General features: G+C 38.9%; 1 protein-coding gene across 1 annotated transcript in view; it reads left to right on the top strand.

Moving 5' to 3' along the window:
* LOC104072350 (regulating synaptic membrane exocytosis protein 1-like) overlaps positions 1 to 21927 on the top strand; it is a gene marked incomplete at its 3' end in the record, with an annotated part of 40665 nt that extends 18738 nt beyond the window's left edge. The window contains exons 5-6 of the mRNA XM_009575150.1: positions 17755 to 18098; positions 21056 to 21927. Coding sequence (XP_009573445.1) covers positions 17755 to 18098; positions 21056 to 21927 — 1216 coding nt within the window. The remainder of the gene's footprint in view (positions 1 to 17754; positions 18099 to 21055) is intronic.
* Between the last annotated feature and the right edge of the window lie 1273 nt (positions 21928 to 23200).

Raw genomic sequence — 23200 nt, 5'->3', positions numbered from 1 at the left:
TGAAAACCCCTACATTGTATATGAACTGTGTTTATGCTTTCATTATACTTACTGGAGGAGGTTAGTGTGCCTCAGGGTGATTCACCTTGCCCTGAACTAGGCTGAATCTGCTCTGAGTCTTTCTCAGCTGTACTGACTAGGGGCTCTGCTTGCCAAAACAGGCACCTAGTGTCATATAAGGTACTGCAGACTTTTACTGTAGTTTCCAGCAGCTACTGCAGATGAGGGTGGCTCTCAGGTGGTTCCCATGTCATACATGACGGCTCCACACTCGTATTTTGGATATGTTAGGGTATTACAGATAGAATTGAATGCCAGTGTTGAGGCAGTTGAATCCTACTATAGATTTTCATTAGTTACAGTAGGAAATGAAACACCAGTGATGGCCTATAGACACATTCAGAAACCTATATTTAGTCTTATCACAAATTCATCTCTACACACTTGATCTGAATCTTCCGTGCAAACCTACGCCTTCTCTCTCCTACAGGCAACCTGACAATTCGTATAGCAGCAGATTTTTTTTTTTTTAGCCTTTTGTCTCCTACATAAATTGACCTTCTTCAAAGCGGGTATTTATGGTCTTATGCAGTCTGTGATGTGTGGAAAGTTGTGAATATATTCCGCTATGGAGAGTTCAATTTGGTTTTTTTCCCCCATTAAAGACAAACATTGACAAGAAAATGTTGTATGTTACTGAAATTGTACTAACCCACAGTTCAATTTTCAATATTTTAGTTAGGATATAAATTATTAGTGTTAGAAAATTCTTTTTCCATTTCTTGAGTATAATTCATAGACCTGTGAAAACCAAAATCTTTTTTCAACCCTATGGCCATGCAATTATACACTCAAAAACTCTTCTTGAAAATTTGCTATACACAATCTTCAGGTAATGAGAATGGCATAGTTCAACTGACTATGAGTATTCAGCTTCATAAAGATCAGTGGTCAGCTATGGGAAGAGTTCCTTAACTAGATTAATTTAGGCTAGAATGTTTTAGTCTTCTTGAGGCTACGATGGTGATTGGAGAAAATCTAAGGTGGTCTGGTTGATTTAGGAGAAACTGCTTGTTTTCGTAAAAAGAAGCTGACTGACAGATTTGGGATACAAAAGAGAGGTGCTATAAGCCATGCAGGCTGTCTCTCCCAAGTCAAAACTAAGGAGCAAGCCTAATGCTTCAAGCTACAGAAGATTCAGGCAGGCTTAGCTAATATATTATGTGTTTCTCAGAAACCGTGCTCTTTCTGTAATGCCAGAGGTACATACTATCAAAAGTTACTGTAGGAAAAGCTTTGTGGAGTCTCAACATGTGTTGCAAACTGTTAGGTACAGTTCTCTCCAGACTCCTGACTTAAATTCCCAAGTTACCCATTGGGAAGAGAGCTGAAAGCTTGACAGATAGCAAGACCCAATGATAAATAGAAATGAATACTTCAGCGACTGTAATTACGTGAGAAGTAACTTGTTTCATAAGTCTCTTGATATGGAAGTTAATGACTGAGTTAAGTTTGATTAAGGAGGCTGTTAAATCCATCCAAGCTGCATCTGAAATGCATCCAGTTTTTTTTTTTTTTCTCCCACTGAAGACTGGGAGAGACTGTTAAGACTCCAAAGACTGTAGCTGGGCTTCCAGTCATTTGTAAAGTTGTTACGCAGTTTGTTTCACAAAGACAGGATTTATGCCAATCAGCTGCATTTCTTCATTTTGAAGGTCTTGTTAGAGAAGCTTCTGTGGTGGGTTGACTTTGACTGGCTGCTAGATGCCTCCACAGGACAGGGGGAGCTCATGCGTTGACATAAAACCAGGGAGTTGGTTCACCAATTTCCGTCAAGGGCAGAACAGACTCAACTTGGGGAAGATTAATTTAATTTATTGCCAACTAAAATAGAGTTAGATGGTGAGAAAAAAAGACAAAGCCTAAACCACCTCCCCGCCCCACCCCTTCATCCCAGACTCTGCCTCCTCCCGCTGAGTGAGTGGCGCAAGGGAATGGGGAGTGGGGGTTGAGGTCAGTCCATAACAGCTCTCTGCTGCTCCTTCCTTCCTCATGCTGTTCCCCCGCTCCAGCTTGGGGTCCTCCGTGGGCTGCAGTCCTTCAGGAAAAGAATCTGTTCCCATGTGGATTCTCCAGGGGCCGCAGTTCCTGTCAGGAAAACCTGCTCCAGCACGGTCTTCTCCCCAGGCTGCAGGGGATTCTCTGCTTGGGTGATTGGAGCAGCTCCTTCCCTCCTCATTCTCTCACCTCAGTGCTCACAGTGCTGTTTCTCACACTTTTTTCCTCACTCCTCACTGCCTGTGTCATGCTTTTGCCCTTTCTTACACACGCTGTCCCAGAATCGCCACCATCTTGAGTGCTGGGCTCAGCCATGCCCTGCGGGGGGTCGGTTGGAGCCGGTTGGAACCGGCCGTGTCCGGCACGGGGCAGCCCTGGCCTCTCCTCACAGAGGCCGCCCTGCAGCCCCCTGCCAGCGCCTGGGCACCTGCACCCAGCACATCTTCAACCATCTCCCTGGCAGTGCTAATGCAACCTGAGGGAGGCTGGCTTGCACGGTCTGTCCTTTTTAGTCCTCATACTATTTTCTCTTTCTTTCTTAGCCACTTCTTTTTGTCACTCTGACTGTCATGGGATTAGGTCACCATGTTCTGCTTAATTACTTTCTTTTCTTTGACCATAAATATCTGTAGTTACTGCTCTTTTCAGTGAACTGACTGGATTTAATAGTTCGATTTGATGCATGAAACAATAGCTTGTTTTCAGTGTAAAGCATGTAGATTTTTGAAACTTTCCTTCTTTTATTTTCTCTCCTTTTTTAAAGGTAGATCATTTATACAGTCAGTGGCACACAGGTTGTCAACATCCTTATAGGTTGCTTTCATTTTTCATTTTGTTCTCAACTTTTGATTATTTTTCTGATTACCTGCAAATTTTGAAACTATATTATGGCAAGTTTTGAGGCAGTGTTGCTTACAGACTTTATTTCCATTATAAGCTAATTCATAATTAAATAATAATTTAATAGATAATAATGCTGCACTTAGCATCCCACTGTTACATTACACCTTGTTTAATAAATTAGAATAATGCAAAAACAACTTTATAAACGCCAAGTATACAAAGATGAAAATGAGTTAAATGATGATCACAGAGCTAATTCTAAACTATCATCAATGTAAAATGACTGTCTCTCTATTTTAGCCCCAAAGGGATCAGATTTGGGGTTTAACTGCTTTAACATTTGCTTTTCAAAGCCACTTTTTTGGAAGTGCTGAATTATGGCAAGAAGAGCTTCCTGATGTACAACACGTTGTATTGCTTGTAAGTTGGCCATTTTCTCAAAACTTGTCTCACATATTGTGCTGTCTACCCTTTCGCTTGGTTAAGGCCTTCAATTTGTTTGGTAGCAATCTGCGTTTTAGTGTTTTATTTTAGAGCTATTCATAGCCGACTAAGAACTCTATTTTTTGGCCATATCTATGTTATAAATTTAACTACTACAATGTTTACTGGCTGAGAAATGACCGTTTCCTCCTTGCTTCTATTCTTGGTTTAATTTTTCTGTCCTTTTATGTATATAACCTGCCCAGCATATATTTGAACCGTAATTACTATTTCTTAGCAGTTTATCTTACTGAATAACTGAAAGGTATGTACTCTCTTAATCTTTTTGCGTTCTTTATGTCCAGTAGCTTTCTGGATGGCTAACTTTAGCTGCCCAGTAATTTCCTTTTCCAATTTAAATGTCACACAGTATTGTATTAAACAAGTGCAAAGAACTTATGATTCCTGTGCTTCAAAGAGCAAGGAAAGAGAGCAGTGTTCAAGACTAATGTACTATACAGCAACTTTTAGGCTTCTATCTTGTAAACTCTTTGGGGTGACTAAGTATAGCAAATACCGTAAAAGTTTCAAAAAGAAAAGCTCCTTGTGCTTGCACACCAAGTGACATGGCATACTCTTTCAAACAAAATGCTTAAATCCCTATATATAGTAATATTTCTTATGGAGGATAAGTAAACCTATGTAGATTTAGAAACTGAAGAGTCGCTTCTGCTTTGATTTAATTTGAAAGACAGCCATTAAAATCATACAAAAAACTTGGTACTATAGTCTGACTTATGCAAAGCGTGATGTTCAGTGCAGATCTTAAACCTTTCAGTTCTGTCATATTCTGCAAGCAGCAAATGCTTATCAGGCTAGCAATACTCTTATCACTGGTGCTCAGGGAAAACAAAAAGTTTCTTCTAGTGGTTGAATGTTAAACTTCAGAACAGTACTTGTTTCCTTAAAATAGGCAGGACACAAAAAAAAAAAAGTAAAGGATTTGCAAATAAAAGATTGCAATGCCGCATGATTATCACAAAAGCTGCTGGATGTGCTTTGTTTCCATTTAGAGCTTTAGTGTCTCGCATTCAATCTGCCACAGTTTTCTGCTGTGTACTGAGAGTCCTAGTAAGCTCATTTCTTAGGTGGTTTGTCGCAGTGCACACGTGTGTGTAGGCTTGTTAATGTCTGATGCTGATTTTGCCTGAAGAGATGTAAAGGTTGCCAAAAAGCATTTTTCTTAAGAGAAAGATAACCCTGAATCCCCAAATGCCTGCTTTCTTTTCTGAAGAAAAAATCCCAAACCTGAAGAAAAAATCCCAAGCCCAAAGAAAAAAACCCAAACTGAGGAAAGGAAGTAGAGTTTCCTCTGAAGTAAGTTTTATTTGTCCGTGCATCATCTCTGTTCCAAATGCAATAATCTTTGATATGTGACAACAAGACAACCCAATTTTGTTGCCTTTCCAGCACACTTGTTTCCTCTTAATTCCTGGTATTTGTCCTACTTTCTCCCTATTGCCTCTGTCTGAGATTTTCTCCTCCACTTGTTGTTGCCTCTTTAACTTTTCTCTTCATCCTACTTTGAACCTTTCTACCTGTTTGTCCATGTCCTCTTGGACGTTCTTTCTTCTTGGCCACCTCATCCCACAAGTCTTCCCTCTTACCCTGTATTCTTTTGCCTAGAGACAATAAAGACCTGAAGTGGTTAAGAGAAAGTTATTAAAGACAACAGGGCCAGAAGAGTCTGACCTCCAGTAAACCAGTCGTATTTAAGCTGGGATAAACCGCTGGTTTTAGTATAATCATCTAAAACTTACAGAGACAACCAGAGTAGCACAGTGCTAACCTTATTAATATGTAGTCTACTGACCTGATTGAAGTATTTCAGTATAGAGTTAAAATTAATTGTAAACTAGAGAGAAATACAAATGAATGATTAAACTCTCATTCTAGAAACAACAGATATTACTGAAATAAAACCTTCTAGAAAACCTTTCATAAAACCCCGTGGCTATGGATGAGGGTGGAATTGTCTGATTTGTTTATTATGTCTGTTTTGGATTTAAATAACCAAAGTTGATTTGTTTGGCTGGTATGATTCTGGCGACTATATTACGTAATCTGAATTAAAAAATGAAAGAAGTTCAAAGATGGATTCACGAGATCAAATAAAAACTGAGAGGAACGGTAGTGTGCATAGAAAGATTATCAGATGGGCTGGTCAAAATGATCTTTTCAGTTCAAAAGATGGTCAAGCTTTTTGGACCTGGCAAAAGGCTGGTGCATCTGAAAGTTTTTTTTTTCCAGAGGTGCCACATGATCAGAAATACTCCTGCTTCCTGCAAACCCTGTGGTTGTGTTTAGTGTTCAGCTACTTCAAATATGCCTGAATACTGAACATTAAATACAGCTAACATCTGTATGCAGGAAAGGTGATTCAAGTTTAGGCAACAGTAGATGGACCCCACCAGCTCTGGAAGCTGTTGCTATGGAAGGCTACCTTCTACCCAGCAGGAAATAAGGAAGTTCTCTCCTTAGTTGCTGACACGGGTCTCCTTCCTCTATATAAGGTGCAAGTGCCTGGGGAGTGAGCATTTAAGAGGGATCTAGCTGGCCATTAAATTTCTTCTAGCTCCTGATACACACAGAAACCTGTGACATACAAATCAGTTACCTGGCTAAAAAGATTGCTTGCTTCTGTTGAACAGACTGTACATGTGAGCACAAAAAGTCTTCACCAATGTATAAATGTGGACTGAGGGCTCATGGTCCCTATATTTGTACCACTATGGAGTATGCATCCCTCTATTTCTGATAATAAAGAGGCAGGATATCCTTAACTGTTGCCTCTTTCCCCATACTCTTAAGTCATCACTGCACTATATACCTTTTATTTGTTTAGGAAATACAAAGCCTCATTAGATATCTGTGAATATGCAGGTAAGTGCAGAAGATCAGAATGATTGTCTCATCATCTAGCAAAGTTCTGATCTCAATTTTTGAACCTGTTTTTGTAACAGTAGCTTCATCGGATAATGAAATATCGTTACGGTTTGAATTTCCCAATTGTAATATTCTGCATTACATCTGCTTTACATCTTCTTACCTTATTGAAACTCTCGTCTTTCCCTGCGTGGTCTGCCAGCAGTATTGTAAATTCAGGACAGTAGACTTCTGAAACTGATACCAGGGATGGTCTGTGAATTGGCTGTCAACAGTGCGCTGTTTAAATCAGTTAAAAAATGTATAATATTCTTACGCTGGCACGAAACTCCTACTGCATTTTCCTGCCCCATTTTCCTTTTCCTTATCTTTTAAATCTTCCATATTCAAACTGACACTTGTTTATCCCTTTCTCAGTCACCCTGTAGTCTTTACTCTCCTAAAAATCTACACTTTTCCTTACCAGAAATACATTGTTTTCCCCAGGTTTTTTTGTTTTTTTTTTTTTAAATCTTAGATATCTACTCAACTTTGTTGTAGAACACTGATATTCTCTCTTCCCCTTCCTCAAATCTTCCATCCCAGATTTACTGAGATTCCTTTGTGCTCGAGCTTGATAGCACAGATAGCACAGACTTAATCAACTTAGCCTCAGACTCTGCACCTGGAGCGAGAGGTGGGAGAATTAAGAGAAAGGACCATGGACATCTCAGAAGGTAGGATCAACAAAGATGAAATGTAAAAAAACCAAAAAGTCAAAAAACTTTGTCATCCAGGGAGTAACTGCAGATAAGATGTTGAGCCAACTTGTATGGTATGTTGTGGTTTCTCAGGATAGTCTGGCAGCTTTTTCAGAAAAGGAGGGCAGGTTGCTGCTCTGTGTAAGGCAGAATGTTGCACGAAGAAAGCGTGTGTTTGTTTTAAAAATAGCTGTTATAAACATTTAAGTTGCAGTGATAATATCAAAGTGGGAAGAATATGCCTTCTGTAATTATAAGCATTCCATGCATTTACATGCTTAACAAAAAATCAAGCTTAAGTATTTTTAATTGTGTGAAGAAAGCTACAAACTTAAGGGTGAGTCTGGGATAGATTGTGAATCATGAATATGTATAACATGTATAGGGCATAATCCTACTTGGTGCTTTATCAAAACCCTTACTGGGCAGTACTAACTGTTGCAAAATACTCATTTATAAATAGGTACCATATGATACTTAACATCCCCCAAGTGTGAAAAGTTCTGTCTAGCTGTATTTCCACCATGGTGATTTTTTTTTTTTAATCTGAAAACTAAATATTAATAATATGAAAGTAATGTGCAATCATATAATATAAATTTTACTCTTTCACTGAGAATATTTGCTCTTGCTTGCTTAAGAAAAGTTGAAACATGAAGGATCATGCTGGTAGAGGTTTGTCATGATTGCATTTATTTAAGCTTACATTTCCAGATTGTGGAAGATTTATTTAAGCTTACATTTCCATTTATCCGGATTGCGTGTAGTATTGTATCTGTATGTGATATAAAAAAAGTATCTGTAACAGATCAATCAGAGACCATTTCACATCGTTGCTCTCATCCTCAGAAGGACAGTGGCAAGGGCACTGGCTGTCCCTGGCAGTGGTGGTGAGCCCGGCCTGTGTGTGGGGCTGCCCAGGTGCAGGAGGAAGCATACTTTTGGTGCCACACTCTCCCTCACTGAATCACTTGCAAATTAGATGCTTAATTTCACAGTCTGGTTGTAAGGCTCTGACAGCCTTATTCTAGGCTTTGTGTGGATTCGGGGATGTGAGAGCTCTAAGCAAAACTCATCAGCCAGAACTTCTTAGCATACGAGTTGGTGGGGAACAGGGGGAAATTCTGAGTAGGCAGAGCTGATAGTCATCCAGCATGATTCCCTACAAGTGGAAAGATGGTCAAAGTGGTCAGAGAAGGCCTCTGTCAAGCTGCACAGCAGAGATCACTGCAATGAGATTATCCTGCAATATGTCAAAAATATGCTTTCTTTCCTCTCAGCCAGGGTGTTTTTGGGCATTTGTTTGAACTGACAGATCTGAGTGTGCTGCACACGCTCCCTTACGTTCCCTGGGCAGCTAGTTATGTCATCCATAAAAATATTTGTCCTAACATGATTGTCACTCTGCTGTATATTCAGCTCATTCCCACTGGGAATACTCCTGAACTGCCAGCCATCCGTATTTACAGAGCCAGTAATCATCCTCTTCTTCCTCACAGCCCCTGGATTTCCGCATCATGTCTGCATAGTGCTCTGTTAGGCTCAGCTCCACTGTCTCTTCCTGAATTGTCTCTGCAGACAGAAGCGCCCATAACAGATCTCCTGGTCATCCCATCCTAGTGTCTGTCAAGGCCAGTATGTTCTCCTGAGTAACTCAGCAGTGACATGCATTTCACAGGTTGGGAACCCCAAATACAGGTTTTAGGCAGGCAATCTCTTTCGAATCTAGAGGGAACACCATCAGCTGTTAACACCTTACTTCAACACAGGATAGAGAGACTTAATCTCTGAAATCTCTGGAGGTACATTTATATATGATAAATATAAGACAACTTGGTTCTCACTTACTCATAGTGGAAGATTTCAAGCACGAAGTCACTCCACCAGCATTGGTGGCAGTAATCTTAAACTCTCAGATAGTTGAGGGAAGTAGCTATGTTTATAGACTGTTGTATGCTCCTGGAAGAAAATAGGTCAATATGCTGTGGGCTTTCCATAGTCCCTTGTGTCAGTACAGTGCTTCTCCAACTCAGAACTTTTTAAATTTTATGTACTTTTTGCTTTAGGGCAGAAACCTATGTAGATAGTGAGACAAAAGAGAGGTAGACCTTCTAGCAGTAAAGCATTGCAAGCATAGTAATACTTAATGTAGCTGAAGAACCATAAGGCCAAGATATTTAAATTTCTCAGTGCTTTATTCTATACAGAATCACAGAATGGTTGAGATTTGAAGGGGCCTCTGGAGATCCTCTAGTCTGAATCCCTACTCAGAGCAGGCCCAAGTATATCAGGTTGACAGGCCCGTGTCTCGTTGGGTTTTGAATGTCTCCAAGGATGGAGAGTCCATAACACTATTTTTATTTTTTTTGTGTTTGAAAATACGAAATCAGAATTTAGTTCATGCCCATCAAGTCCCCTATGACCTCCATCAGTTGACCCACTCACTTTTCCTTCCATGAGTTTTTTTTTTAACTTCAGGAATTCGACTGCAGTTCAACTGTGTTTCCATTTTGACTAATCTTCTTTACAACTTCTCTACAGCTACACTTTCCAATTTCTTTTGTCATAAATTATTTTCCATCCTATACCAAAAAAATCTCTCTTGCCTCTCCTACTACATTTTTTTGACACAGTTTGTATGAAAGAATATTTACATAAGAAAATAGTATAGAAACATAAATAATGGTGTTGAAGTGCAGGCTCATGCTGAGATGATGTACGCATGCATGCACTATTAAAGACAGTCTTGTTCTGAGCATTTGTATATTTTTACTACAGTTTGTAAATGTATAAGTGGATAAATGGAGTGGAAAGCTTCTGGTGAGTTCTGTCTGTTTTTTGAATGACAACTAAAATGTTGTATCAGTCCTGACTGTAAGCTGTTTCATGCCATTTACCTTATTTTGTTAGACTTCTGTCATTTTTAAAAAACTATTTCTATGTTCCATGTATATCTGTAACTATGGAAACCATGAAGTGATTAAGAGGAGTACAGTTGATGCTTCTGTGGCTCATCAAGACAGCCAAATGTTCAAATAGTTAGACAAAACTTTTTGTTTTTAAGAAGGTTAGAAGAATATACAAAAACGATCTATGAGATAATGATTTCTAATGTAGCTTAATGGTCTATGAAAAATGGAGATTGATGTTACAGAAAATGTGACTAGCAATTCATGGCTACTACATTATCAGAAATATATTAAGAAATTGAAGAAAATTCAGGCAAGATAAATAAAGTTGAAAAAGAAACTGAAAGAGTGAAACCAAAGCAGAGCTTTCTGAAGCTGTGATTGTTGCTATTTTCACTGCCAAGGAAGTGAAAATACTGAGGGTGACACTGGGTAGAGTGGACAAGATGAGTGAGGAGGGAGTGAGCGTAGCAATATGGAAAATGGATTTAAATGGGGTAAGCTTAAATACAGGGCCTGTGGAGGAATCAAACCATTGGGATATTTGGGATCGCTGAGTTTCAAAAAAAGTGGTCTAAGCCTCATCATGATGAACTGTGGATAAATAAAGCCTGTACTGTCTGATGCTCCATAAACTTTTCTTGAGAGTTTGCTTTTTTCCCAAAAATTAAATTCTCAAGCCCAGACAAATCGGCCCAAACAATTAATACTTCCTGAGTCTCTTTGATTTTTTTAACCCCTCCTTTCTCTTGGTGTGATTGTCTCTTCTGTCTCCCTCCAAATCGTAAGTTTGTAAACTTGGTTCATTTTAATTAGTAGTAGACCTAAAACCAGAGCTGCAAGGAAGTTCAGGTGCAAGGTTTCACAGATTTGTCCAAGGTATAGTCCTGCTTTAGGAGGTCACAACTGTAACTGAGACAAGCAATACAATTTTTGTAGTATGTTTTTAGTGGTGTGTATTAATTAATTTACTTGTGTAGTAGATTTAGAAAAAAAACTTGCAGGGGGAGAATATTTCAAATTACTGTTTGTAAATGTGCCAGTGTGAATTTTTAGACAAGAACAAAGACTTCTCTGCTAGTGATTTTTGTTTCTTCCTTGGACTCCAAAGGCATTCTCAGAGAAGTACATTGGTGACTGGAACCTGGCTGTGTGCTGTTTTAGAGATATTATGTCGTATGATAACTTAATAGTTGCCTGAATGTATCACTTCCAACACTTAGTTTGCTTGCAGGATTATTCTAGAGAATGTTTCATTTTTGTGGAAGTTGTTGGGAGCTTTCTGAAAGATTGGCAGCTGTAGCTGAGAGATTTTGGCAGAAGGGCATGTGAAGAAAGTTGTTTTTTGTTTTATTTTTACCTGAAGAAGACTAGTAACACTGTTGCTAGCAGCAGTGTCAACAAAATTGGCATAAAAAACCCTTTTGATGTTAACTCCTTGAATCATTGCTCCACTGCACCTTTTCTGCATTTTTCTATTGGCAGTTTGTAATTGTGGGTTTAGAAACTTAGACCAGGAATAAGATTAGGATCAATGTGTGAACTGTGTGTTCACTTGCCTAAAAGTAGGCATCTGATGCCATTTTTGATGCCCTACAGTACGTAGGTCATATACATATGGCTGGCTGATGTGTCATAACTCTTGTGGCAAGCTTATGCCCTCTTAAGTGGCGTGTGGCAGCCAGGTGGGATATGCTGACTTACCTCAAATGGCACTATCATTAGGCACAGGATTTGATTTTATTTTGTTGTGTCTACTCGAGAGTAAATGGATTCTCTTTGGATGGAAACTTAAATACCTGCCATGCCTATAGGCATTTCTGTATAGACAGAAATAACTTAAGCATCTTACTCCCATCCTTATTCGTACACATATGATCTGATTTGGAAAGTTAACATCTCAGTTAACTATGAAAGGCAAGCAGGAAGAGTATGAAGTGCGCTCTCTAGTGCAAGTGGAAAATTCTGATAAGGGCTTTTAAACATCCCTCCTGGATCCTCTCAGTCAAACATGTAAATGGCACCACAGACTTTAAGATGACATGTAGTTCTGGGAGCAGTGGGGCCTTGTTGCCTATGAACATGTCTTGTGATTGAATTGCTGTGTAGATTCTGTGATGCCAGTAAAAGATTGCACTAATGAAATATTTATAGGGATTTTATAGAACTGCCTATTTCGTGAAACTTTTAAGAATATAATCCCTTGAAAAATTCCATGCCTGTGCAGCATATTACTGCATTTGTCCAGTGGGTTAAAACACTATTGGAGGGTGTGGGGAGAAAAGAGGGAAGAAACGCGTCAGCTGTCAGCATAAACCTCATTTTCTTGCCAAACCAGGATAAAAATATCAAGCTGAAAACCTAAGTTATGAAGAAAAACTGCTCTGAACAGGAATAGAAGAACACAGAGTGCTAAAATGGCTTTATATCACAGTCCTGAAATGGCTGAGCCCCATATGTCTGATGAACATCAGTGTGGGCAAAGCAGTCCTCTCCCTGCTTGGAGGCAGAACAGTAGAGAACCGACAGAGTTACTGTCCTTTTGAACCCTTCAATCTAGAGGAGAGGCTACAGCAAAAGCAGAACCTAGGCTCCTAGGCTACTTCTTTACTAACAAATTAAACCTAATCTGGGACTGTTCCTAGGCATTAGAGTATCTAAGTAATAAAACAGCAGAAGGCTGCTTGGCACGCTTTTGGTCTTCTGCCCACCAGCACTTTCTCATCAGTTTATCCTGGTGGTTTGGGAGTTGGGGTGCTCCGAGGCTTATCTCCAGGAGGCAGTTTGTATGCAGCCACCTTGCTTTGAAGTCAAGCAGAGATCCTAGTAGAGGTGCAAGTTATTTCATGTCATTCGGCATGAGTGCTCAAAAATGTTTCTGTGCAAGTTTAATGTACTAGTATGGGTGTCATTTCAAGATGTAGTTTAACAGGAGACAGCGAGCCACTGCCGTAGAGAAAACATCCTCTTCCCCACATTTGCCTCCGTTCCTGGCCACATGATTTCACTACTCGTCATACCCCTCCATGAGAAAAATAGATGTGAGAAAAAATGAATCGAATTTAAAAATACAGATAAATTTCTAATATGTTTTTAAATGCAAGTGGCTCTTGGGAGGACCTGACAGTCAAGGGAGGGGATACAAGGGAACATGCAGTATGGTGAAACTGGGAACAAAGAAGGGAGAGGACAAACCTGGATAGGGAGAAAGAAGAGCAAGAGAGGAGGGAGGTGGGGAGAAGACCTTCCCTTTTGGTGACCAGAAGCCATTGGATGAACTCAGCTGTCTGTAAAATTTTGAAAAATACGTTTAATGAAAGCTTGGATTCACAAGCACATTTTCATTGGGAGGGTAGAGTTGTTTACTTATTTAGATTTTGGACTAATGTAAGGATTCAAGTAGATTTTCAGCTTCATTTATTTATATTTTAATGGAGTAAAGCCGTCATGACACTTAAGCTTGGGTTTTATTACAGAATTCATTTTGATATAGCAAAAGAGATAAATGCAGTGCTGTATACTAATTTCATGGTTTGCTGCATGTTTCATGTTATTCCAGAAACATTAAGTGATACATAGTCTAACTTAATTCTGTGAATGAATAGTTTCATAAGAGCAAATTGGTAACATTTCTTCCCTCTGACTTCAAGAGATAACTTGTAGGATGGTGGCAGAGCTCTGTTGAAGTTAATGGTGCCTCAGGCAGAGAAGAGGGTCTGCCTAATTAGATCTGTCTGAAATAACTAGTGTCTTCTAGAAGTGCGTAGAAGAAGGTGGCTAAAGGAACATTAACAAAAGCAATAAACTGAAAAGATGTTGTGTATACACCCTTCAGAAGGGGAATAATTAGGATAGCATGAAGATTAAGTAAGGAGTAGCTTGTGGCCTGTTATATTAGAACGCTTGTTACCTAATTTGTTGTACAGACATGAAGCGGGATGCGTGGGAGTCAGTGTAACTGTGGGTTTGCCATTTCTAAACTCATGAAGCGTGAAGGAGTGTGCTCCTTGTGGACTCTCCTCAGAATCCGGGCTTGGGTGAAGGATTTGGGGAACTTGCTCTGACCTTAGCCTGAGTTTGCCTGGCATGTGTCACACAAATTTGGTATAAAGCTTGTGTCCCCCCTAATGTGACTTTAGCCTCCCAGTGCATGTTTGGAAGTCTCCAAATTTGAATTTGAAAAAAGCCTTTTTCTGCATTCTAAAATGCAGTTTTGAAATATGTAATCATGAAGAAGTGTTCTTATTTTTGTAAATGAAAATGCTCTTTCTCTCTGTGTATATAGTTGCATATATTGTTTACTATGGGCTCTTTCAAGTTGGAATTTCATGTTGTGTTAGTACAGGAATACTGTTCCTACTCATTGTGGATCGCATTCAACAGTACCTGTAAGAGTAAGTTTGAGGAATATTTTTTCTCTGAATGAAATACCCCATATTCCACATGAAGGCAAGCACGGTATCCTTCTAGCATGTTTTCACGCAGCCTGTAAAGTTTCCACGTGAATCTGTGTGGGAACTGTTGATGCACCTCCGCTGAGTCCTGTTATGTGCCACTTTGTTTTTGTTACGTAGCAGTAAAGCCCAGAACCCTTTGCTATGCTGTGAAAATGCACATTTTTCCAGAGCCATGCATATGAACCCTTTGAATGAGGAGCACCCTTTTGCTGGTTCTCTTTAATAGCTTCATGTGTGGATATGCATTGACCTATGCAAGGATGCAATAAACCAGAAACAAACCCAACAACAAAAACCAGACTCTGGATGTCTTAGGTGACTTACTGTAGCACTGCATCAGAGCTCACCATCCAGAAAAGAGTAAACAGAAACTATTTTTGAAGTGACAGACCGGAGTAAAATTGTCTAACACTCCTTATTTTACTGATGCATCACATGGAGGTCCAGAAGCCACATTAGAGAACTGTAATCCTTCATCAGAGCATTTGTTTGGTTGCCTAACATCTGTGGATTGTTAAGATAAGTTATTACACAGACCTGCTTTAGTTTAGATCAGTTTGGACCACATCCCAGTATATTCAATCAGGATATAATTCCTGCATGCTGCTAAATTGCTTGCTCCACATACTTCTCTAAAAATGTTTTTCAATATACAGTTTTGTCACTGAAACTGTTCTGTCACCTCAAGTTTTGTTTTTTTTTCCCCTCTTAAAGAAAAGTTTTTATTATTTTTCCTTTTGGACTGAATATATCTCAAGGCAAACATAGCGTTTATTAAGTCCTGAAGAGATTCCTAAACAGGGATGGTAGTGTAGCTTTCATGTGAGTATAATGCAGATTTCCTACATGTGTAATCTGTGGTGATTGGTATGTGTTGTGTCCAAACTGCAGTGTTTAAAGACAGCTGTAAGAAAATGGTTTTGTATTTACATGTATAGTATTTCTTCTTTCTGTATTCTGTATTTTTCTGTGTCTATTTGTGCATTAGCTATTCCTATTTGTTTGGTTCTCATAATGTTTTGCATAAAATGAATTACAGTATCAAAGGTGATTATGTAAATTAATGGTAATTTCTTGAAGTTTATTACATACTTTATACATATTTTAAATGATCAAATACATTACATTGTAAATGAAGTCTGTTATCTTTACACATTTAAATGTGCTTGCATACATACACACATATGTAATTTATTTAGAATATTTAAATTTTACTTTAGTATTCCTTATCCTTCCTTTAAACAAGCTCTAGCTGATTTATTTTTTTATTAACATGTTTTTCAACTTTCCCTGTGAACTGATAAAATGCAGGCAATGACATATTTTTCGTTAATGACTTTCATTAATGACATTATAGCATTGACATAGATTTTATATACAGACACGTGTGTGGACACTCTTGCTGTCTAATGAGCTAACAATTGTGTCAGAGTCTATAAAGACATTTAAAAATGTGGGTTTTTTTCCTTTTAGTCTTGCTGGTTTTTTAAATACCTGTAATAATAAAACCAGATAGACTAAAAAACTACTCTGTTAGAACAGATAGTCTGATAAACTGAATCTCTGTTTTGTGAGGTATACTAGATGAAAGAAATAAGACATTTTGGAATCAAGGGATTTTTTTGTTGAAGGACTAGCATTTATTTTGTCAAAGTCGCTGTTCCTATTATCCTACTGGGGGTTATCTGTTTTTATCATAATACATGTTTATGCTACTGTTGCAATAACTGTAGCTTTTGATTAAGTTTTTTTTTAATTAATTAAAATTTTAATAGGTATTTTATTATCCTTCTTAAATAGAAGAAATATAACAGTCATGTTTTGATAAAGGCACAATCCAGATACAGGGAAAAGAGTTGGACGTCTTCTCAGCGTGGTTTGGTCAAACAGTGCAGAAATGGTATTGAAAGTTCTGATGTAGTCTTCAGACCTAAACAGATAGTCTATTCTAGGGCGTTTATTTATGTTAAGTATGTAAAATGCCTAAAAGTTTCATCATACCATGTAAGCCATGCACTTCCTCCCCAGGCCAGACAATAAGAGAGCTCAGTACCAGAGCTTTCTCCTGTTACAATTTCTTCCCCAAAGTGATTGTTTTTTCTGTTCCTTTTAATTTTAAGTGTTGTATAATTTTGCGACTGTCGCATCATTCCTGTTTTTACACAAAATAATTTAAGCATATTTTTCATTCCAACTTTTGTCATCCTTCTTACCCACTTTACAATTTTACCCATATTTTACTTCTTTCCACATTAAACTAAAAGATTTTCTTCACCATTTTCCTCATTAGCTGTCAGCTTTGTTTCCTCTCTTCTCTATTTTTATTTCTGACAGAATTCCTACCTCTTGTATATTCTTCATGCATTTTGCCTTTTTTGTTCTTCTGCCTCAAAACTCCTTTTGACTTTGTCTCAATTTTTTCTTAAATATTCACACACTTCAGAGTCCTTTTATTTTTCTCTGGTGATTTACTCCTGTACATAAGACTGTCTTGTACTATATATAGACTTGAAACATAGAGTCTCGCTTTACTGTGTGTGCTCCTGTTTATCTGTGTATCTGAAATAAAAAAAAAGTTAAAAAATCTTAAGAAGCACCGTTTATGTACATAGCTTAATTGTGATTGCCAGGGACACATGTTTAATTTATTTATTTATTATTTACAGCCATAACTCAGAGAGATGGTAAATGATCATTTCCAAGTAATACAAAATATGGTACTTTTGCATTTTTTTCATTGGTGCATTTAGTTCTCTATTAGTAGGTTTCTTTAGGTCTTACCTTACATCTCTGGTAAGTAGTTCTTGTGGATGTAGCTAAAACCATGCATAGTAAGTGCTGAATTTATTCGTAGGATAATGTTGAGTTATGTTATATGAGAAAAATTAATTAAAGGGAAATACCATGTGAGTTTTCCGTGGCGGTGGAGGTTGGGCGGTGGAGGCTGGGCAGGACTCCACCACCCAAGGTACAAGTCCTGTTTACAGTCTGGTAGGCTTATCCTGGCAGCAATCCACACCAGCAAAAACAACCCAACCCACCCCCACAACTGCATCAACACCAGCAACAAGCGTTGGTTGTGTTGTTGGTGTTTATTCAAAAGAGAGCCTAGGGCTGGGCTGAGGGGGGATTGCTACAGGTAGAACTGACGTATATTGACAGCACATTTTGGAGAAGCTCGCATAGCATGTGCCTGTAGGATGCTTGGCTCTAGCCAGTGCAGTCACTGCTTGGAGAAGCATGTTCTGGGTCCTGTCATGAGCACCAACCTCACCAGTTTAGAGGAGAGCGAGAGATCGTACCTGCTCTGTGATAGTGAGCATGCATTTCAAGGTCTGAGGGGTAGCTGCACTGACTCTTCTTGTTGTCTTCAACTAGGTTATGTGGGTATGCAATTTATGTCGAAAGCAACAAGAAATCCTAACGAAATCCGGAGCATGGTTTTTTGGAAGTGGACCACAGCCCTCACCCAGCCAGGACGGAGCACTGAGTGATACGGCGACCGGTGGAAGCTCGGATGCACCAAGGGAAAAGAAAGCAAGACTTCAAGAGCGATCGAGATCACAGACTCCTTTAAGTACAGCAACTGCCTCATCACAGGAAATCTCTTCTTCCAGTGTGCAGTCCGACCGTAGGAAAGGAGCAGAAGTATCGCAGCCAGCTATGGGCCTGGACCAAAAGCAAGTTTCATCAAGGTCTAGAAGTGAACCTCCAAGAGAGAGGTAATGTCTTGATAAAGCCTCACAATTATAAATGCTAGTTCAATAATATTATACAAGGCTGTCAGCTGGCCCTTATGTGTGTCTAGAACTGTCTAAAAACAAAGAATAAGTTGATTTACTGACCAGGGAAGGATAAGTGTTCACTAGCAAATACATTGTCTGATTTGATATGTGCAGCAGAAATGAGGAAAAAAAAAAAATTGTATTTTAGGGATATTTCCATGTACTTGAATGCATTTTGGTATACACTTTTAATATGGCATTGTAGGTTACTTTTAAATTTTAAATTTGGCAGGTGTTTTAAAGTTATTAAACAAAGAGCAAACCGTTAACTTGATGAAATAGTTTACTAGTATTTAAAAAAACAACACCCCCCGACCCCTGTCTAAATGAACAAAAACGCCACCCTGTGGAGTTCTGTCAGATATCCTTATGTGTTATCTTTTATCAATTACTGTATTATTTTTGATAATAAACCAGGAACTATTAAAAAAGCTCATTTACACCTGCAAAGTAAACATTCATGAAGATCAGCAATAGTACCATCTTGAATTCAGAGCAAGTTGTATGCAAGATTAAAGCCAAACGGAAGCAAACTTTTGTATTTTAAGTGAGTAAATGAGTAAATTCCTGAGCTGAAATTCACTGTGATGAACGGGTTGAGGAGTAGCAAATCAAGAGAGGCTGATGTGATGAAGCAGTTGCTGTTCTTTTGGCTGCTGCCTGGTAGACGGCAGAGCAGTTGAGGAGGGAGCCTGTGGCAACAAAACAAGAGTCTGCCATAGAAGATTCTGCCTTGGCCAGAATGGTTGATGATTTTTTTTCATAGCTATTGAAGTTGAAAATGGATGATGAACAGTGGCCAGTAACTTACTGCGTGGGTGAGGTCTGTCTGGGTTTAACTGTACCAAAACTCAGGTTAGTGTTATATATATGTGTGATGTACATGAACATTTCTGTATCAGAAATAGCGTGGCCAGCAGGAGTAGGGAGGTGATTGTGCCCCTGTACTCGGCACTGGTGAGGCCACACCTTGAATACTGTGTTCAGTTTTGGGCCCCTCACTACAAGAAGGACATTGAGGTGCTGGAGCGTGTCCAGAGAAGGGCAACAAAGTTGGTGAAGGGTCGGGAGCACAAGTCATATGAGGAGCGGCTGAGGGAACTGGGGCTGTTTAGCCTGGAGAAGAGGAGGCTGAGGGGACACCTCATCGCGCTCTACAACTACCTGAAAGGAGGTTGTAGCGAGGTGGGGGTTGGTCTCTTCTGCCAAGTAACTAGCGATAGGACGAGAGGAAATGGCCTCAAGTTGCGCCAAGGGAGGTTTAGACTGGACATGAGGAAAAATTTCTTTACTGAAAGAGTGGTCAGGCCTTGGAACAGGCTGCCCAGGGAAGTGGTGGAGTCACCATCCCTGGAAGTATTGAAAAGACGTGTAGATGAGGCGCTTAGGGACATGGTTTAGTGGGCATGGTGGTGTTGGGTTGACGGTTGGACTTGATGATCTTAGAGGTCTTTTCTAACCTTAATGATTCTATCATTCTATGATTCTATATGGTATCCTCCCCTGATTCTGTTGACTTTTTTGCCCCAGCACTGGGAAGGCCCCCAGAGCAGTCATCACTCAGCTGAAGGACAATTTTAGGGCAGCAATATGCTTTCTATTTCTGCTTTGTTGTCCAAAAGTGAGATGGTTATATTAATTATACAATAATAATGTTCTCTACTTGTCACTGAGACTTTCAAATGAAGTCCAAGGGTTCTGAATGGAGAACATCTGTGGTAAGCTCAGGTCCCATTTATTGCCAAAAACTCAGGAGATGGAGAAAAAGGAGACAGGAGCTTAACTTGGATCATATCTAATTTTGCCTGGCCTGTCAGATGCATCTGTGAAAATCTGTGATATGTAATCTGAAGACGTATCAGTTGTGAAAGGGAAGATTCAAAACAAAATCCTAGTGACTTTGTCCTGGTACAGGTGTGTAACTGTGTTCAGCCTTCTTCAAAATTAAAACAAAATCCTAGTGACTTTGTCCTGGTGCAGGTGTATAACTGTGTTCAGCCTTCTTCAAAATCGATGGATTCATATGTGAACTGGTAAACAAAAGGACAATTGGAATGATGAGAGAAATAAAAATATCCAGTAAAAGGGGATTTTATGATTTTTCGGCTTGCTTATTCTCCCAAAGCAGAAGATGAAAGAGGAGACACCATGATTTTCAGGCAGCTTCATTATTCATTGTTCTGTGCTTTGGTGGTATAGAGAAATAAATTACGTTTTTCATCCTCTTTTATTACCAGAGAAAGGAATGCCATTAATTTAGCTCAAGGAGTCAATTTGCTTTTCTTTATGTGCTTATGAAATGGGCACTTCTTTTTAGAGTTTTAATAAGATAAAGCAAACTAGGTCAAGTATTATTGGTTTTGGATATATTCTCTTTTGCATTTTTTTATATCCATATTAATTCTTTCTGTAATGTCATTGTGGGAGATACTCCATTTGGTGGTGTTTATATTTATACTGTCAGGGTGCTTGAAGTGAATTGTGTATATGTGGTTAGTCTGTAACCCTCATGACTGCTGCAGAAAAATGGAGAACATACTTCAATACTCTGTCATAGTGCTGCAGTTACTACCAAGATGACTGAGTCTTCCTACTTACATGGGTAAATTATTCTTATCTGCATTTATCCATGTTAATATTCTTTGTGATTTTACACATTAATTGGACCAGCCGTAATTTATGTTTTTGTGGACTCTGGAAGTTGTTTGCTATTGGAAAATAAAAGTACTGCTGGAAGGATTAATATATGATTTGATTCATATTAATGGATCCAGTACCTTTTTATATGTTTTGCCATAGCTTATCCTGGTTTACAATCTATTTACCATAACAGTGTACACAGGTATTTTTATTTTGCTTCAATTCCTCAAATTATTGTACTCCTTTCATTGTAGGAAGAAGACAATATTGGTTTCAGACCAGAATGGCAAAGGTTTAAAGAGTGAACGTAAGCGTGTGCCAAAATCCTCACTTCAGAAAGAAGGACCAGCAGATGACAGGGAGCGTAAAGAACGGCATGAAGGTAGAAGGCTGGAGAAAGGCAAGTCACAGGACTACCCTGACTTGCCAGAGAAACTTGAGGAAGGCAATGTGCCTGATGATGAAAAACAGAGGAAGGAAGATGAGTATCATACCCGTTACAGGAGTGACCCCAATCTGGCAAGATATCCTGTAAAACCACATCCTGAGGAACAGCAGATGCGCATGCATGCAAAAGTTTCTAAAGCACGGCATGAGAGAAGACACAGTGATGTAGCTTTGCCACATACAGAAATGGAGGAAGCGGAGGTACCTGAGAATAAATTAGGAAAACGCTCACAATTACAGGGAACTCAGGACAGAAAATCTCTTGTGGAAACTCAGAGGTCGTACTCTATAGACAGAACAGGTGATGTAAGAATTTCTGTTTCTAAACAATTAACTAATCATAGCCCACCAACTCCCAGGCATAGTCCAGTTCCTATAGAACACGTAGAATACAAGAACCACGATTCCTTTAAAAAACAGAGCCGCCTTGATCCTAGCTCTGCTATTCTCATGCGAAAAGCAAAGCGGGAAAAAATGGAGACCATGCTAAGGAATGATTCCCTTAGCTCTGACCAATCGGAATCAGTGCGGCCATCCCCTCCAAAGCCTCATAGAGCAAAAAGAGGCGGAAAGAAAAGGCAGATGTCAGTTAGTAGCTCAGAGGAAGAAGGGGCATCAACACCAGAATATACTAGCTGTGAAGATGTGGAGATAGAAAGTGAAAGTGTCAGTGAAAAAGGTAAGGACCTTTATGTATATTATGCACATGGCCATGGTTGGGGAAAAAAAAAAATCTGTATTTTTCTCTATCTTTTGCCTCTTTTTTGAACATACACCTTTGTTTTTCCCCTTACCTTTCTTTTTTTTTCCAGCTGAGAAGTGTCTTATACCTGTTTACATTTGGGTTGCAATGTTTCCTTTTGCATTCTTAGATGAGGTGGTTACAGGTAGCATCAACTGATGACTTTCTTTCTCATTCTCTTCCCTCTTTCACCTAGAACTGACAGAATTTAAGGGTTCCAGTTTATTCTCTTGATGGTATCTGTACTCCTTTGGTCATTGCTTCATCCTTTTGTCTGTATGCAGAATAATTTTCTGTGAATGAATTGAAATGGAAAGTGAGTTCTGTAACAATCTGAGAAGAGCATTATAAAGCATCCTAATCTTACTGACACCTCAGTCTTAAGATACGCAAAATTTTACTACATTTAATAAAATACCGAGGATCTGCCAGAGTTCATTGTTAACAAGGACAGGATATGGGGCAAAGGGAGTGTTATATGGGAAAGAAATGATAATTGCCTAACTTGTTTTCTAAATGAATTTGCTCCCAAGCTTACAAGTATGTTTAAAATCTTTTATTTCAGTTTGCCTTCATCTGCTGATGGTAACACTCAGCAGTAAGGAATAAGTGTAGTACTCTGTGTGCTTTTAAACAAAGCCTTTCTTCTGGCTGAAGAAGTTAATCAAATTCATGAATGGTGAACAGATTAAAATAAGCATCATCAGAAAAGACTGTGGTAGAACCTACCAACTGTCTTATAACCCTAATTTGTCTTTAAGTGACACTACAGTAAGCTCAAGGCTTTTTGTGTCTTTGGAATTAGCTTTTAGCTCTTTAGTTTAATTATCTATGTGTGAAACTTGAAAGTTTTCTGCTGGTGTTCATAATCAAAATGCCAACGGCTTGTCTGCATTGCCTTTTAGTTCCTGGCACTGTTTCCTGACATGTCTTTAATTCACATATGCTAGCCTGTCTGTCTGTCTTTATCTGATGTTGTGGTCTCCTGACATCCCCTAAAGCTCCAGGTGTACATATAAAAAGCGACAACATTTCTCTCTTATCCCCTCTGAATAACTGCTTGTTTTAACTTTCTAAGCATGAACTTTTCCATTCAAAATATGGAAGCTTGCTTTTCTGCTCATTTTTAAGGAGGGATGATGATCATGCCCCTGAAATCTTAATCCAGATTCCACTTAGACATAAAAAAACCCTCACTTTTTTGACTGTG

The sequence above is a fragment of the Fulmarus glacialis genome, unplaced genomic scaffold, assembly GCF_000690835.1.
Source record: "Fulmarus glacialis isolate BGI_N327 unplaced genomic scaffold, ASM69083v1 scaffold4143, whole genome shotgun sequence".
Lineage (NCBI taxonomy): Eukaryota > Metazoa > Chordata > Aves > Procellariiformes > Procellariidae > Fulmarus > Fulmarus glacialis.
This window is presented reverse-complemented; position numbering and strand designations above follow the sequence as displayed.